This window comes from Ilyonectria robusta (assembly GCF_021365365.1).
Source record: "Ilyonectria robusta strain PMI_751 chromosome Unknown BGZ61scaffold_31, whole genome shotgun sequence".
Classification (NCBI taxonomy): domain Eukaryota; kingdom Fungi; phylum Ascomycota; class Sordariomycetes; order Hypocreales; family Nectriaceae; genus Ilyonectria; species Ilyonectria robusta.
This window is the reverse complement of record NW_025764465.1, coordinates 283,050-296,030: the sequence shown is the minus strand read 5'-3', so window position 1 is coordinate 296,030 and position 12,981 is coordinate 283,050. Positions and strand designations below refer to the sequence as shown.

At 50.2% G+C, this 12,981-nt stretch overlaps 5 protein-coding genes across 5 annotated transcripts; 3 read left to right on the top strand and 2 right to left on the bottom strand.

The window, feature by feature from the left end:
* Positions 1-1,398: 1,398 nt before the first annotated feature.
* On the top strand, positions 1,399-2,506 carry BGZ61DRAFT_367281 (catalase; the record flags this gene model as incomplete). The annotated part of the gene is made up of 2 exons (XM_046241770.1): positions 1,399-1,525; positions 1,575-2,506. The coding sequence occupies 2 exons, from the start codon at positions 1,399-1,401 to the stop codon at positions 2,504-2,506; spliced, it is 1,059 nt and encodes a 352-aa protein (XP_046097132.1).
* Positions 2,507-3,206: 700 nt separating this feature from the next.
* On the top strand, positions 3,207-4,772 carry BGZ61DRAFT_561839 (uncharacterized protein; the record flags this gene model as incomplete). Its single annotated transcript, XM_046255827.1, has 3 exons — positions 3,207-3,263; positions 3,306-4,314; positions 4,365-4,772. 3 exons carry the CDS (start codon positions 3,207-3,209, stop codon positions 4,700-4,702), a joined length of 1,404 nt encoding a protein of 467 aa, XP_046097131.1. The 3' UTR covers positions 4,703-4,772.
* A 1,014-nt stretch (positions 4,773-5,786) lies between these two features.
* Positions 5,787-6,889, bottom strand: BGZ61DRAFT_367232 (Formate/nitrite transporter; the record flags this gene model as incomplete). Its single annotated transcript, XM_046241763.1, has 4 exons — positions 5,787-5,995; positions 6,046-6,351; positions 6,410-6,530; positions 6,587-6,889. The coding sequence occupies 4 exons, from the start codon at positions 6,887-6,889 to the stop codon at positions 5,787-5,789; spliced, it is 939 nt and encodes a 312-aa protein (XP_046097130.1).
* A 1,745-nt stretch (positions 6,890-8,634) lies between these two features.
* Positions 8,635-9,468, top strand: BGZ61DRAFT_538942 (Alpha/Beta hydrolase protein; the record flags this gene model as incomplete). The annotated part of the gene is made up of 1 exon (XM_046254712.1): positions 8,635-9,468. The coding sequence occupies one exon, from the start codon at positions 8,635-8,637 to the stop codon at positions 9,466-9,468; it is 834 nt and encodes a 277-aa protein (XP_046097129.1).
* A 74-nt stretch (positions 9,469-9,542) lies between these two features.
* On the bottom strand, positions 9,543-10,912 carry BGZ61DRAFT_593229 (G protein-coupled glucose receptor regulating Gpa2-domain-containing protein). The gene is made up of 2 exons (XM_046256782.1): positions 10,741-10,912; positions 9,543-10,688 (listed from the first exon to the last, which is right to left on the bottom strand). Exons 1-2 carry the CDS (start codon positions 10,895-10,897, stop codon positions 9,556-9,558), a joined length of 1,290 nt encoding a protein of 429 aa, XP_046097128.1. The 5' UTR covers positions 10,898-10,912; the 3' UTR covers positions 9,543-9,555.
* Between the last annotated feature and the right edge of the window lie 2,069 nt (positions 10,913-12,981).

Sequence of the window (12,981 nt, the reverse complement as noted above, 5' to 3'; positions counted from 1 at the left end):
GTATGTCTGTAACGCCTTGAGGTCTTGGCGCAACGCAGTGTAGAGCGCTAGTGGCCTGGCGGGGACGAATTTGTTGCTCTTGTATCATCTGAACTCAGGCTTTTTGCGGAATAGATATCAAGAGTGATGGTCACAGTATGGTCACAGCGTGCCACAAAAGGGCTGAACTATTTGCCGAGAATGTAGCGCAAGTTTCAGTTGAGTGCTACTAAACTTGTGTCTGAGACATGCAGACGGGCGTCCGCAACATGCCAACGTGCGGAGAATAAATGAGACAAATACTGGTGAGCGAATCAGAGATCACATTTAGTCATCCTTGGTGAAAGGTATTACGGGAAAACCCACATGGACGTGGCCAGACCAGGGCGTACCTCATGAAAGCTGATCTTAACAGTCTCATCTTCACTTGAACATTCCAGACGCAGTCGCGCTTGGATCAGATTCCAAATCTGTCCATCCTCTTCTTCATCGCCTTCTCTCCATCTTCTTTTCACACCAGCCACCATATCGTCATCACACCGCCGGGAGTATCTCCATTGATGTTCCACCTTGCGCTATGGAGATGTTTCGGTCCCACTTGAGCTCTCCGCGCGAACTCAGACTCGCAAGCTACAGCTATTGCTCCACAAGTGTTTCTAGCTGCAGGCTGTCTAGCCCTCTCCAATCACGACAGCCTGTATGGTCTGCAATGCTTGTACGTTGTTTCCACATGCTGTAACTATTCTCACCGGTTTTGTATTCCGTCCCCCTTGTTCGCTGCAGGCACAGGCTCGTGTGCAACCCATGCACGTCAATTAGTGGTACTCTGTACCTGTCATGAGCCTGATACGAAGCCAAAGCACATCGTTATCAGCTATCACAAATGGACCGGTGAAGCTTGCACCAGGGTATGTGAGACTTGGATCTGTTCAGCTTTCCAAACAACCGTCAGCACGACCGATTGACCGAGAACATCATAGCCATTCCTATCGCCAAGACAAACAGCCACATAGAATGGTGGTCAGCTGAGGTACTCGTATCACTCGTACAGAGCCAATGAGATTCTCGGCATACAATCTGTTACTTCTGTTTTTCAACCAGGGGTACATACCTGACAGCTAACTTCTGTCTCATGCCGTGCTATCACGCGCCCTGCTTAATCTTGTGATTGGGATGTGGTGGCTGATGCTGACAGGCGTCATTCCTGTGCCACTTCGGCTCATACGTAGTCGAGACGAGGCTGGCTGGATGGAAGCAAACGGAATCTTGTGCTCGCATGCTGTTGCCTCAGCTCCGCTTACTAGAGGTGAGCTCGACTTGAAAAAGTCGCCGCTTATCCTGCGCATACTTATTCAAGCTCAAGCACGAAGATTTCGGCACAATTTTCGCCAAAGCCAGATCTTCACCACCCTTATCGCAATGGCTACTGGAACCCCTACCCCCGCTGGTGCTGCAAATGGAGGAGCGCAGCCTGATGGCTCACTTCCAAAGGAGTTGGTGGATGAGATGCAGCGGCTGTTTGGCAAGCATCCCGGCTATCGCACCAGTAAGTGTCAAACCCTTCGATTTAAATGCTGAGCTCATTATTGGCATAGCCCACGCCAAAGGCCTTCTGGTCCAGGGAACATTCACGCCAACGGAGCAAGCCAAGACCCTTTCCACAGCCGCTCACTTCAACAACTGCTCGACTCCAGTGACAGCCCGCTTCTCCGTTGGCGGCGGCATCCCGCACGTCGCTGACACTGCAGATGGCGCCACTCCCAAGGGCCTCGCCATTCGCTTCCAGATCGACAAGCACACGCACACAGATCTCGTCAGCCACACCTTCAACGGGTTTGCGGCTCAGAACGGAGCAGACTTCTTGGGCTTCCTCAAGGTGTTTCGAGCCGTCGAAGTTGCCAAGGCCCTGTACGAAAAGGCCAAGGCCGGAGGTGGCGACGCCTCCAAGGAACTGGCTATCTTGCAGCAAGTCAGTGCTGCATTTCAGGTCTTTCTCAATGCGCACGAACCCGCCAAACGGTTCGTGGCCTCCGAGAAGCCGAACCCCTACAACTATGGCACCATCACGTACTACGAGCCCAACACTCACATCCTGACCAACAAAGATGGCAAAGTCACCAATGTTCGGTACCGTCTCGAGCCGGCAGACGGCGTCCACCTCTATTCCAAAGACGACGAGGCGTTCAAGAACCTTGGGTCGAGCTACCTGGAGGATGACCTCCAGAAGCGGTTCCCGGGCAAGCCGATTGTCTTCACCATCAAAGCGCACATTGCGGGCCCCGATGACAACCTCGAGGATGCCACCGTCCCGTACAAGAGCACGACATTCGTTCCAGTTGGAAAGTTGGTGATCAACAAGGTCGCAGCTAACAACGCCGCCGAACAGCAACAGATTGCGTTCAGTCCGATTCCGGAGAAGGGCGGCGTCAAGGGCATCAAGTCATCCAAGGATCCTCTCATCCAGACGCGTGAGGGCGTCTATTTGATCAGTGCTGACCAACGAAGACATGAGAAGCAAGTCGAGTAGCGGGGTCTGCAAGGCAAAGATGAGCTAGCATAGGATAGTCGGGAAGTAGTGCGTTTTAAAAAGATTTCGTTTCATGATTGCCGTTGCCTTGGTGTTTGATTCCAGTACAGCAACTTTGCTCTTCATTCGCCGCCAATTGAATACAGGGCGGCCATCCCTTCCACCACATTAAATGAGGGCATATTGTTCTTATCGCAGGATCCTAGACGCCAGACTCAGTGACGATCTCCCTGGAAATCACGCGCTGATTTGTGCGGAGACTTTTCGTCTTCTTTTCCGGCTACCTGTGCGAATGGAGAAACAACATGTGGACGCCTCCTAATCTCGCCTGTTTTCCAAAAGTCGACGTCAACCAACACAATATGCAATCCTTCGGCCTACGATTAGACCCAACCCCTGCTCCTGTGGCCGAGTTGTTGGTCCGCGTAAATACGAAACGCTCCGGCTCCTAAGAATGGGGCAAGGCACGCTCAGCTTGGCCCTTGTAGCGTGTGATTCTGCCTGACGACGGAATCCTTCCAAGATGAACCCTGTACGGCGCTGCTACGTCGTATGACTGTGCGTCCTGCGCCCCCTCAGCCTTAAGCGCCGATCTTGTTTTAAGCCATGGCTTGCTCGATCGTCCCCAGGCGTCGTTCCGCGTTCCACGCACTTTTGTTCGTCCGATGCAAACGTCCGTCTGCTGTGTGATTGAGCTACGATGGATCCCGCTCGCTCGCAAACTCCCGCGGGCTCGTCGAGAGCAGACACACCGAGGGTAGACACGCCAGATACGAGCTGATACACCGATCTGCCCGAGGTCTACACAGAGTCCAACACGCAGTCCGTCTATGCCGAGACGCATTCGACTCTTCCGCAAGTCGCCCCCGTCGAGGCGTCTCACAAGCACGCTCCAGAGGCCATCAACGCGTCGTATGCGCCGAAACCCGACGATTCTTACGTAGAAACGTCCAAAGGCGACCGAAGGATATGCGGCCTGAAGCGGACGCTCTTCTTCATCCTCGCTGCAATCGCCGCCGTCCTCGTCATCGGTGCCATCGTCGGAGGCGCTGTTGGCGGCACGCTTTCGAAAAAGTCCTCCTCCTCTACCACGACCTCGGATTCGACGGCGACGACCACCGGTAGCGTACCGTCAGCTACGGGGGATTCCTCCTCGGGTTCAATCTTGCAAGACTCCAAGGTCGCAAGCGCCAACTGGACTGACTACGGCGGCCGCCAGCACTACTACGTTTTCCACCAAAACAGCTCCAACCATCTCATTGCTTCCTTCTGGGACAGTCAGAATAGAACCTGGGCTTCGAGAAGCATTTCTGCAAGTCTGAAATCGACTGGTATTGACCTCGACATCATTGAAGGAACGCCTATTACCGCAAACTCTTGGGAAGATGAAAACAACCATTGGAACATCCGCGTGTACGTCCTGCTGACCGGCAACAAAATCGCCGAGCTGTACACGAATTTCCCTGCTCCCGACTCTCTGTGGCACATGAACGATCTCGGGTCGCGAATAACCATCAACACGGCCGAAGGATCAAATCTTGCCGCCTGGCGTCCGAACGGCGGCAATTCGAGCTGGCCCCCAACCATGCTGATGTGGCAAGACGAAGATCAAACGCTCGTCTACTCAACCAGCACCGCATGGAGGAACAAATTGAATTTGACAACGGCCACAGACTCGAGTGGTCTTGCCATCACCAGCGTCTCGAAGGGGGGCAACATTTCCGATATTCAGTGGAGGTTTTACTACGACAACTCCAATATCTTAACAGAGGCCATAAAAGAGCCTGGTATTCAAGACTTCGAATTCGGTATGTGATTCATTCCTTCCCATTACGGATATTATACTAACGGGGAATAGGCAAGAAGCGTGACGAAATCCCCTCGGCAGCTACCACCAATTTCGCCGCTGTTTGCTTCAATCTCATAAACGTGCTCGTGGTGGATGTTGAAGAGGACGGCGGCTTAAGTGCTCGGTGGTGGGATGACTCAACGTGGTCCTCTGCCTCTCAACCAACGCTGAAGAATCTGCCAAAGAGGATGTCAACCACCCGAAACTTCACTGCCATCGCAGGGCACGCCGACCGCGGAATTTACAGCATCGTGAACGGGGAGCTCCATGCGTGGAAGTTCGATGCAGATACGCCCTTGGTGTGGACGCATGAAGGGCAAGTCAACACGACGTTGGATGAGAGTTGATGTTAAATACAAAGCGTGAGAAAACGTTTATATTCATAATAGAATAAAATAATAATTCAGACAATGTTCCGTAAATGAACTACAATCGTGAGTGCATGTACTCGTCCGGGGCAGTGGGTGTTGCGGGTACGTGTGCGAAAATGGCCAGCCTCGGAGAATCATGAAAAGGGCTTGGGTTTCGGACCGGTAGTTCAGATTGGCAAATTCAAGTAAAGTCCATGTTGTATTTCTCCCCTTCTTTCATTTGGGAATTAATACTAGCCTAAGCTCGAATGGGATCCCATCTATTTATTTATTTGTCTCCCCTTCTTTCCCTCGTCGTCTAGGGTAATCCGATCGCTGGTGGCTCCTCGTCGAAGCCTCGCCACTGAATACATTCCCTTTTTGAACACATAACAATCATCTAATGCCGTCAGTCCATGAATGGTGTTGTGACTTTCTGCCGGAGCTCAGAACAATTGTGTGCACAGTTGACTCTGCCGGGCAAGGCGATCAAGATGTACCTTTGTCCATGTCGCCTAATGTTGAGTAGATTCTTGGGTGTAAGTTTAGATATAACCTCAAGGATGTAACACGATAAAGGCAATTGCCAGATCCAACGATGTACGATTTACCGTATAAACGAGGTATGGTTGGTGTGAACTTAACATCGGTGGTTATGAATTAGTTGGGCATTCAATAGCTGCGCCTACCACATACAAGAGACAAACCCAGCCCAGTCGCGTACATAGGATGCATTTTTCCGTTCGGGGACAACTTCAAGCTCATTATAGCACATACCTTCAGTTTTCCCCACATTACTCTTTACTCACGGACTTGCAGCATCAGGGCCAAGGGCCACAACCGGGTCCAAGGATGGACTGCAGGCTCCCCAAATGGCTACCTCTCAATGTGAAACAAGGAAGACAGGTTCCAGCTAGCACAAGGAAATCATTGTATATTGAGATGGTAAATTAAGGTGTCTCATTATGGAGGATTTTATTGAATCAGTCCCGCTGACTATGCGACATCTATCGTTGTTCTGTCTCTATTCTATCTTCGTCTATCCTTATCATGCCCTTATTGTATTTTTACCCATCTCGGTTTATGATGATTCTATCTTACTCTCTTCATCCGAGGCGGTAGCCTTATCTCGACTACCGAAAATGCCTAACCCTAGTCCTGCAGCACGCCCCTTGTATTCACCTTCATCAACATCCACGTGGGGCTCCGTGGCCAGGTACATCCACCAGTAGTATACACCACAGAACAGGCTGCCTCCGAGAATGTTTCCGAATAGTGCAGGAATCATACCTTGTAGATTGTTAGTGGCATCCTCTAAGAAGGGTTATGGAACAACCAACCTTTCCAGATATATAGCCCAAAGGTCAAGTCGGGAGTACCTAACCAGATTCCTAAAGGTATAAAAAACATGTTGGCCACAACGTGGTCGAATCCTAATGCCACAAAGGCAAAGATGGGCAGCCACATGCCGATCACTTTGGAGCCCAGATCTCTGGCTTGTGTGCCCAGAAAACACGCCAGGCAAACGAGCCAGTTGCATCCAATAGCGCGGATGAAAATTTGATGCATCGCAGGCACCAGCTGCTTTTTTGTAGCGAACGCGATGACCTCCTCTCTATATGGATCAGAGTCAAAGGTGCCTCCATCTGCGGTCAATCTATTAGCGCGGCTCGCAATATAATCTTTGTAAATCCTGAAACTTACATCCTATAATTATAGCCATAATAAAAAGACATCCCAGGAGATTCCCAAAGAAGCAAAGAAACCAGTGCAGTAGCATTCTCCACACGGATAGCTTTCCATTGAGAACAGCCACCATGGTGAACTGAAGATATATTAGAAACCGTTCTAACAGGGGCAGATCTAATGCAAAGAACCCACCATATTTGTTGACGTAAACAAGTCCGCCCCCGTCAATACAATTATCACCAAACCCAGAGGGAAGACCCAAGCGCCAACAAGCTTGATAAGACCAGGTGCATTCTCCTGATACCAGGGTGCCGTCAAAGCTGTCAATGACACGGCGCACCCGAAGCTGAGGATGCAGCCAGCAGACACAGCAGACAAAAACACCTTATCGGGACGCAAGTGTCCTTTTTTGACGCCATCGCGGCAGATAAGCTCGGCGGTTTCTGCCGGTGTGTAGGCCGCGAAATTCGCAACATCGATGGTAGGGTTGGCCATGATGTGTGATGAGTGGGGACTTGATAGCTGGCTGCTCATTGTGTCGTGGCATTGTATATAAAGACCTGACAAGGCATCTTTATTCATTTCACGAGCAAGTGTAGTGCCGAACTCTCGGTGATCACGGAGAGTCTTGCCGCCTCATACGGAGTAGACTCCGAATTGTTTCCAACATGCCGAAGATGTCGAGAAAACTCCGCAAGGGGTCCACATGACTAGTAGATCTAGTTTTTCACAGCCAAACTGGAGCTCTCACCCGCGGGGATGCACTACACGATCATGATAACAATTCTTATCGACTATCAATGCCGAGTGTGAGCCGCGCTTGCATATCTTTCGACTTAGTGCGGCACTTGTGATGCTATCAGCGAATCGTGTGTGCGATGGCCCAAAATTCCATGTCCACTCTTTAGACAGACAAGTATGCTTATGCGGCTCAAGCTTAGAGGTAGATCCACTGCCTTGGAAGCGGTCTTGGAATGGATCACCGATGTCGCTCCTTGCCTTTTGTTTCGGTGCAGGTCGGGATAGCCCTCGATCACAGGTTTGATGCCGAGATCCCACGCACAATCTCCTTTCTCCGTGGATCAAATTCTGACGCTTAAGCTTAAGAGATAAGCACTGCCAAGATGTTGATCGCCGGGACGGCAGGAATCCGGAGAACGCGGCTTTTTATGCCTTTTTAAGTAACATTTGTGTGGGAGGAAGCGAGCTTGGTAATGATAATTACCTCAGTTGTCGCGTGTGGTAACTATAATATCCGGGCCGCACCCGCTGTATTTGACCTTTTCTGTCATTCCTGATAAAATTCGAATACCTCATCATTCATGTCGTCCAGCGTCCTCGGTGACGGGATCGTGGTGCAGCCTTAGCAGATGAGCAGATGAAAGCCATTCGAATAAAAGGGCTTGATTTCAAGCTAATCGTGTTCTAAATATTTCTCTTCAAAAAATGAAACGGACGGGGTTTCGGAGACCCAGTACGCTCCAGAGTCCCGGGGGCTCCGGAGGGCTCAAGCTTCATCAGGGGCAAAGCAGGGATATGGATACCCGGGGCATCGAGAATGAGGTCATTGATGAACCTAAATTACAACAGAATGATACCCTGCTTTTTTGTCTTCAAGACTTGGATTCCTTCAACAGCCCGTCTCAGAGGTCTGGGCACCGTCTCAAGAACGCCTGGACTGGGGTGTCAAGAACCTACCTCATTATAGCCAGATTCTGGCCAGATACTCACGCCGCTTGCTGAGCTTCCAACCAGGAGCCATCATGGTAACAAACTCGATATGCAAGCTATGCTCTCACATCCCCCAATCTATCATGACTCTATTGGAGTAATTTTAGTGCCAAAAGATGAACGCTATCCCACAGGGAGCTCATGCATTTGACCAGCGCAAGCTAAAAGGTTTCTCGGGCAATGGCGTGAGTTTCCTCTCAATGCCGCAGGCAGCCGCGCAGTTGGTATCGTTGGTAACAAGAAACTTGGATTTACTCAAGAAAAATGCACAGTGAGGTAATTATATAAGAGGAGCATTAAAAGCAGATATGATCTGGAATTACTATCGCCTCTCACGATGTTTCTGCCCCGCTTAGTCAACCACCAATAGTCGGGTTTTCGGGGTGATGTTGTCGCGAGATCCACCGCTAAAACCCGCACCTCCGCTCTTTGATGTACACTTGCTCTTGACACGTTGAACTTGGTGACATTTAATATTTAAAAATTATTCTTTTCATTTTATACTCATCATGCTTGGAGCCGACCAGCATTGGCCCCTGTGGGAAGAAGGTCCACTCGATGGAGCCTTTGAATTGAGCACGCCGGGTGGCAAACTGGACAATGCCATCGTTACGAAAGTTGAGCGCCCGTTTCTGTTTGGCTTTCGTCCAGCTCAACCCAACGGACGAGGCATGCTCATTCTCGCTGGTGGAGGCTACGTGGAGCTCTGTGTTGGCCGTGAAGGCATCGCCGTTGCAAAGTGGCTGACCAGCCTTGGATTCTACGCCTTTGTTCTTGTCCACCGCTTTCCAAATGCCCAGAGCAGTCCCTCAGCGCCTGTGGATGACGCTAGACGCGCATTCAAGCTGATGGCAGAAAGCGACCTTGCTCCGAAGGGATTGGGTATTTGTGGCCTTTCATCTGGTGGCCATCTCGGCGCTGCGCTTCTTGCCAAATATCCCCAGTCATGGACTTCTCCTGATGCAGAGTTGCCTACAACACAGTTCGCCATTTTGGGATACGGCCCAATCTCGACAAACGCTGTGGGCCGTACTATCATTCAGAATAAACCACCCCTCCCGCCTGTGGAGAAGCAGGCTCTGTACGACGCGGTACAACCCGATGTCCAACTCAACTCTCCAGCGCCTCCGACATTCATCGTGTATTCCAACAACGATCCGGTCGTCCCTGTTGTCAACGCTTACCGTCTTGCCGAGGGAATAACCAAGGCTGGAGGTCCTGTTGAGCTTCACGTCTTCGCAGATGCCCCGCATGGCTTTGCCCTCGACACGCCAGACCAACCTGTTTCAGACTGGCCATTGATGTGTGAAAAGTGGCTTCGACAGAATAAATGGATAGAATAGGCAATATGACTCTAAATTTGGATCTCATTAAACATCAGTCGGCTGATGTCTTCTACTAAACTCGTATTAACATGCTATTATCTTCCGTCACCTCGTAAATGTCCTCCTTATCTTGGAAACCGCGGGAGTCAAGTACATCCCTTTCAGTCTATCCCTCAAGTGGTTGTTGAACCCATACGTCAAGGCGTTTGCGACTCCTACAAACTGAGTTGACACTTGTAGAGCAGAATTGGTCGTGTGTGACGGCCGGTGGCCGGATGCTTCCATGAGCCTGTTGACAAGCCCCGGGATCCACAACAAGACGTACATGAGAGGGTATGCATTGAGAAGCATCATTCGTTTTATCTCGCGGCCCACTTCGCTCGCTTCTCGACGCATCGGAAACTCGCTGGCGTTGGTTTGCAGCATGTTTCTCTCGTGGTTATATGATGTTGGCCCATTGGTGGGGACACCATGAGCAGTTTTTGTCGTGTGTTGGAAGTCTTTAGAAGCAAACGGAGAGTGATGCTGTGACTTTGAACCGGCCCTGTCGCGTAGTACGTGGCTTTGTACTCTTGTTTCCACGTTGGAGCTGTCACCCTCGTCCTTGTCATAGGCGGCTGGCACATCCCGATCCATATCATCTGAACGATTACTTGCTGTAAATGTGCTCCCTGACAGCTGGGATGGTCCATCTTTCGGAAATGTCGGCTCCAACTCCCTGAGTTCGGATTCATCACCCTCCACAGCACAGTAGGTGGATTTTGTCGTGGGCAAACCGTAGCTTGAGGAATGGTGATGGCCACGCTTCGACCATAAATGACGCCGTAAGTAAATCCATATGTAGATATAGATGGCGATTGTCGAGAAGATGACCAAGAAGCGCCAACCATGAGTCAGGGCATAGCGAAGATCCGAGCGATCAGCAGAGATCCAGCACCAATTTCCACCCACTGGCACCATCTGCCCCATAGCAGTAGCCACGATGCTCGTTATGACGGGAACAATCCAGATGGCCAGGCAGATCATAAATTTTCTGCTAGTTGACAGATCCGGTACGTACATCATTCGCGTCACCGTGAGAAGGGTAACAACAGCAATGGCGAGAATCGAAAAGTCGGCGGCCTGCACGGAAAGCTGCCCGACCAGCCCATTGACTACACATGCGGCGCCTGGCTGCAGCTCGCCGACCCTGATGAAAATAGCACCCGAGACGGAGTTATTGAGCGCATTGATGAATTCTGATGCATCATCAGCAAGCGACAACTGAGAACAAACGAAGAGCTTACGTACCAGCCACTGTGAGGTTCAGGACGAGGATATGGCGGAAGCTGCGCAATTGGCGACGATATATCGAAAATGAGATGAGAACACAAGTCGTCGCCAGGCAGGAAAGAAGACTCCCCGCCAACGTCACGGACGCAACCGCTTGGTCGACATCTACTCTCATCGCGTGACCATTGTCATGTCAATACTGTGGGTGACAATGGCCAGTTCTCCCTAAGGGACAGAGTTCGAAAGAAGACGCACTAATTACTTTTATGATCTCGGAAACGCCTACACTGATGTAACCTTGCAGGGTTTAGAGGCTAGTAGGGCTGGCAGATGGCCTCGTGTTTTTGACAGGGTATCTACATTCATTAGGAGAGGGTGGATGACTTCCAGGGTCTTGACCAGTACAAAATGTCTGTAAACGATAGATCAATTCGAGTGCTTGTCGGTCTAGGGCTAGCGAGTAGGCAATTCCTGGTCTTCCGGCACAAGTCAATTACTGAACACATACAGCCGCTTCATTGAGCGATGCTTGAATAGCCACAGACTAAGGGGCTTGGAGCAATTACGCGTCCAAGTTTCAGGAGACAGGGGCAATACCAATTAAGGACGAGCTTCGCAATAGAGTTTTCTCCCCATCGCCCCCGCTAGTTAGCGAGTTTGAAGTTGACAAGGCGTCAACGGAAGACCGGTCATTCCGAGTTACTTCCCCGAAGCAGCTTACCGCTCTCTGCCCTCGAGACGAGCTTGATCCTTGTATCCCGCGGAATTCGATGCCTTTTCCAGATTGATCGAATTGAATGTGTCACCGTATCGCAAGACGTCTGCTAGTGTCTTGACGTAGGCCTGGCATTTGTTCCTGACTGGTCGTGCCCCAGATTCCACATTTCCCCATGCAAATTGACGTTAGAAGAAGATTGGAGGATAAATACGTCGTCCCAGGGGGTCACGCGGCACATTCTCCACAAGCCAAAATTTGACGCAGCCCTATTTCATCGCGTTCTCGACGGTCTACAAATATTGCACGCCTCTATATCATATAAATCTCTCGTAGACAGTCTATTCTACGTTGCAGTGATGTCACTCTCTATCTTTATCTTGCATAAACCACGTCTGGACCTCAATTACGAAGAAGGGGAGCTTGAACACGAAGTGAATTATGCAAACTATTATTTCCCGCCACATATCTCCTTCCCGTCAGCTTCGCCTATTCCTTACATGAGTCGATTTCATTTGGTGGCTCACGAAGGTAAGAATCAAAGTCCTGAGACGCCAGCATCCAGTGATGGCTTGTGCACTCCTGGAGTTAGCAGGTGCATCTCCGTTCAAAAGGACGTAATCTGGATGACAATTACGACACGTCTTATTTCGGTTTACGATCTCCGTTACGGCAATATTTTCACTCCTAACCCACGGTATAGAGTAATGAAACATAGTATAGAGCTAACAGACGATACCTAACGACTGAAGCCCACCCCACGAAGCCTCAACCAGAGTTTAGCACACCTGAATAAGCTGAATCATTTTACCAGGCTTTATTGTCTCCAAATCGTCAATATCTTGGTTCGTAGTGTCTCAATGCTGAGCAAGAAGAATATCATATATGAGTCCCAAAAACGCCGCGATAAGAGATAGTGACAGGCCTCTCCCCTAAACATCGCGTCTAGCTAGAGCAGGCTCCCGACGTTGTTTTGATTATGATCTGCGGGAAATTCAGACGTCATGCCACAATCTGGTTCTGTCTCTCCTCAGAGACAACCCTTGTTGAATATCACAAGCCGCAGTCCTGATGACGCCTTCCGTCGTTCGCATCTCGGCTGCACGCCGATCGAGAAGAAGCTCCAGCAGCTCCTTGCTATCCTCAAGTTGAGCTTGAAATGCACCAGCAAAACCAATATGACTACCATACTTATCGAACTCTGCTTTTCTTGACAGAACCTTCGCAGCTGCGTCCTTTATGATCTGTTCGGTAATAAGCATCCTGGACTCGCACCTGTCGAGAAGAAACACTATCATCTGCCTGCCTTGATAATTGTTTTTAACTGCAGCCCTTATAAGCTCCTCGGTAATCTGGATTTCACCTCCGCACTTGTTGAAAAGAATCGCTAATATCTCCTTGCCTTGATGAGTATTTTCAATCGCACCCTTCAAGACCTCTTCGGTTATCTGGACCTTAGCCACACGATCGTTGACGAGAATGGCTACTTTGGCCTTGCCGCCCGAGTATCTTTAATTGCAGCCTTCTTCATCTCTTCAGTAATT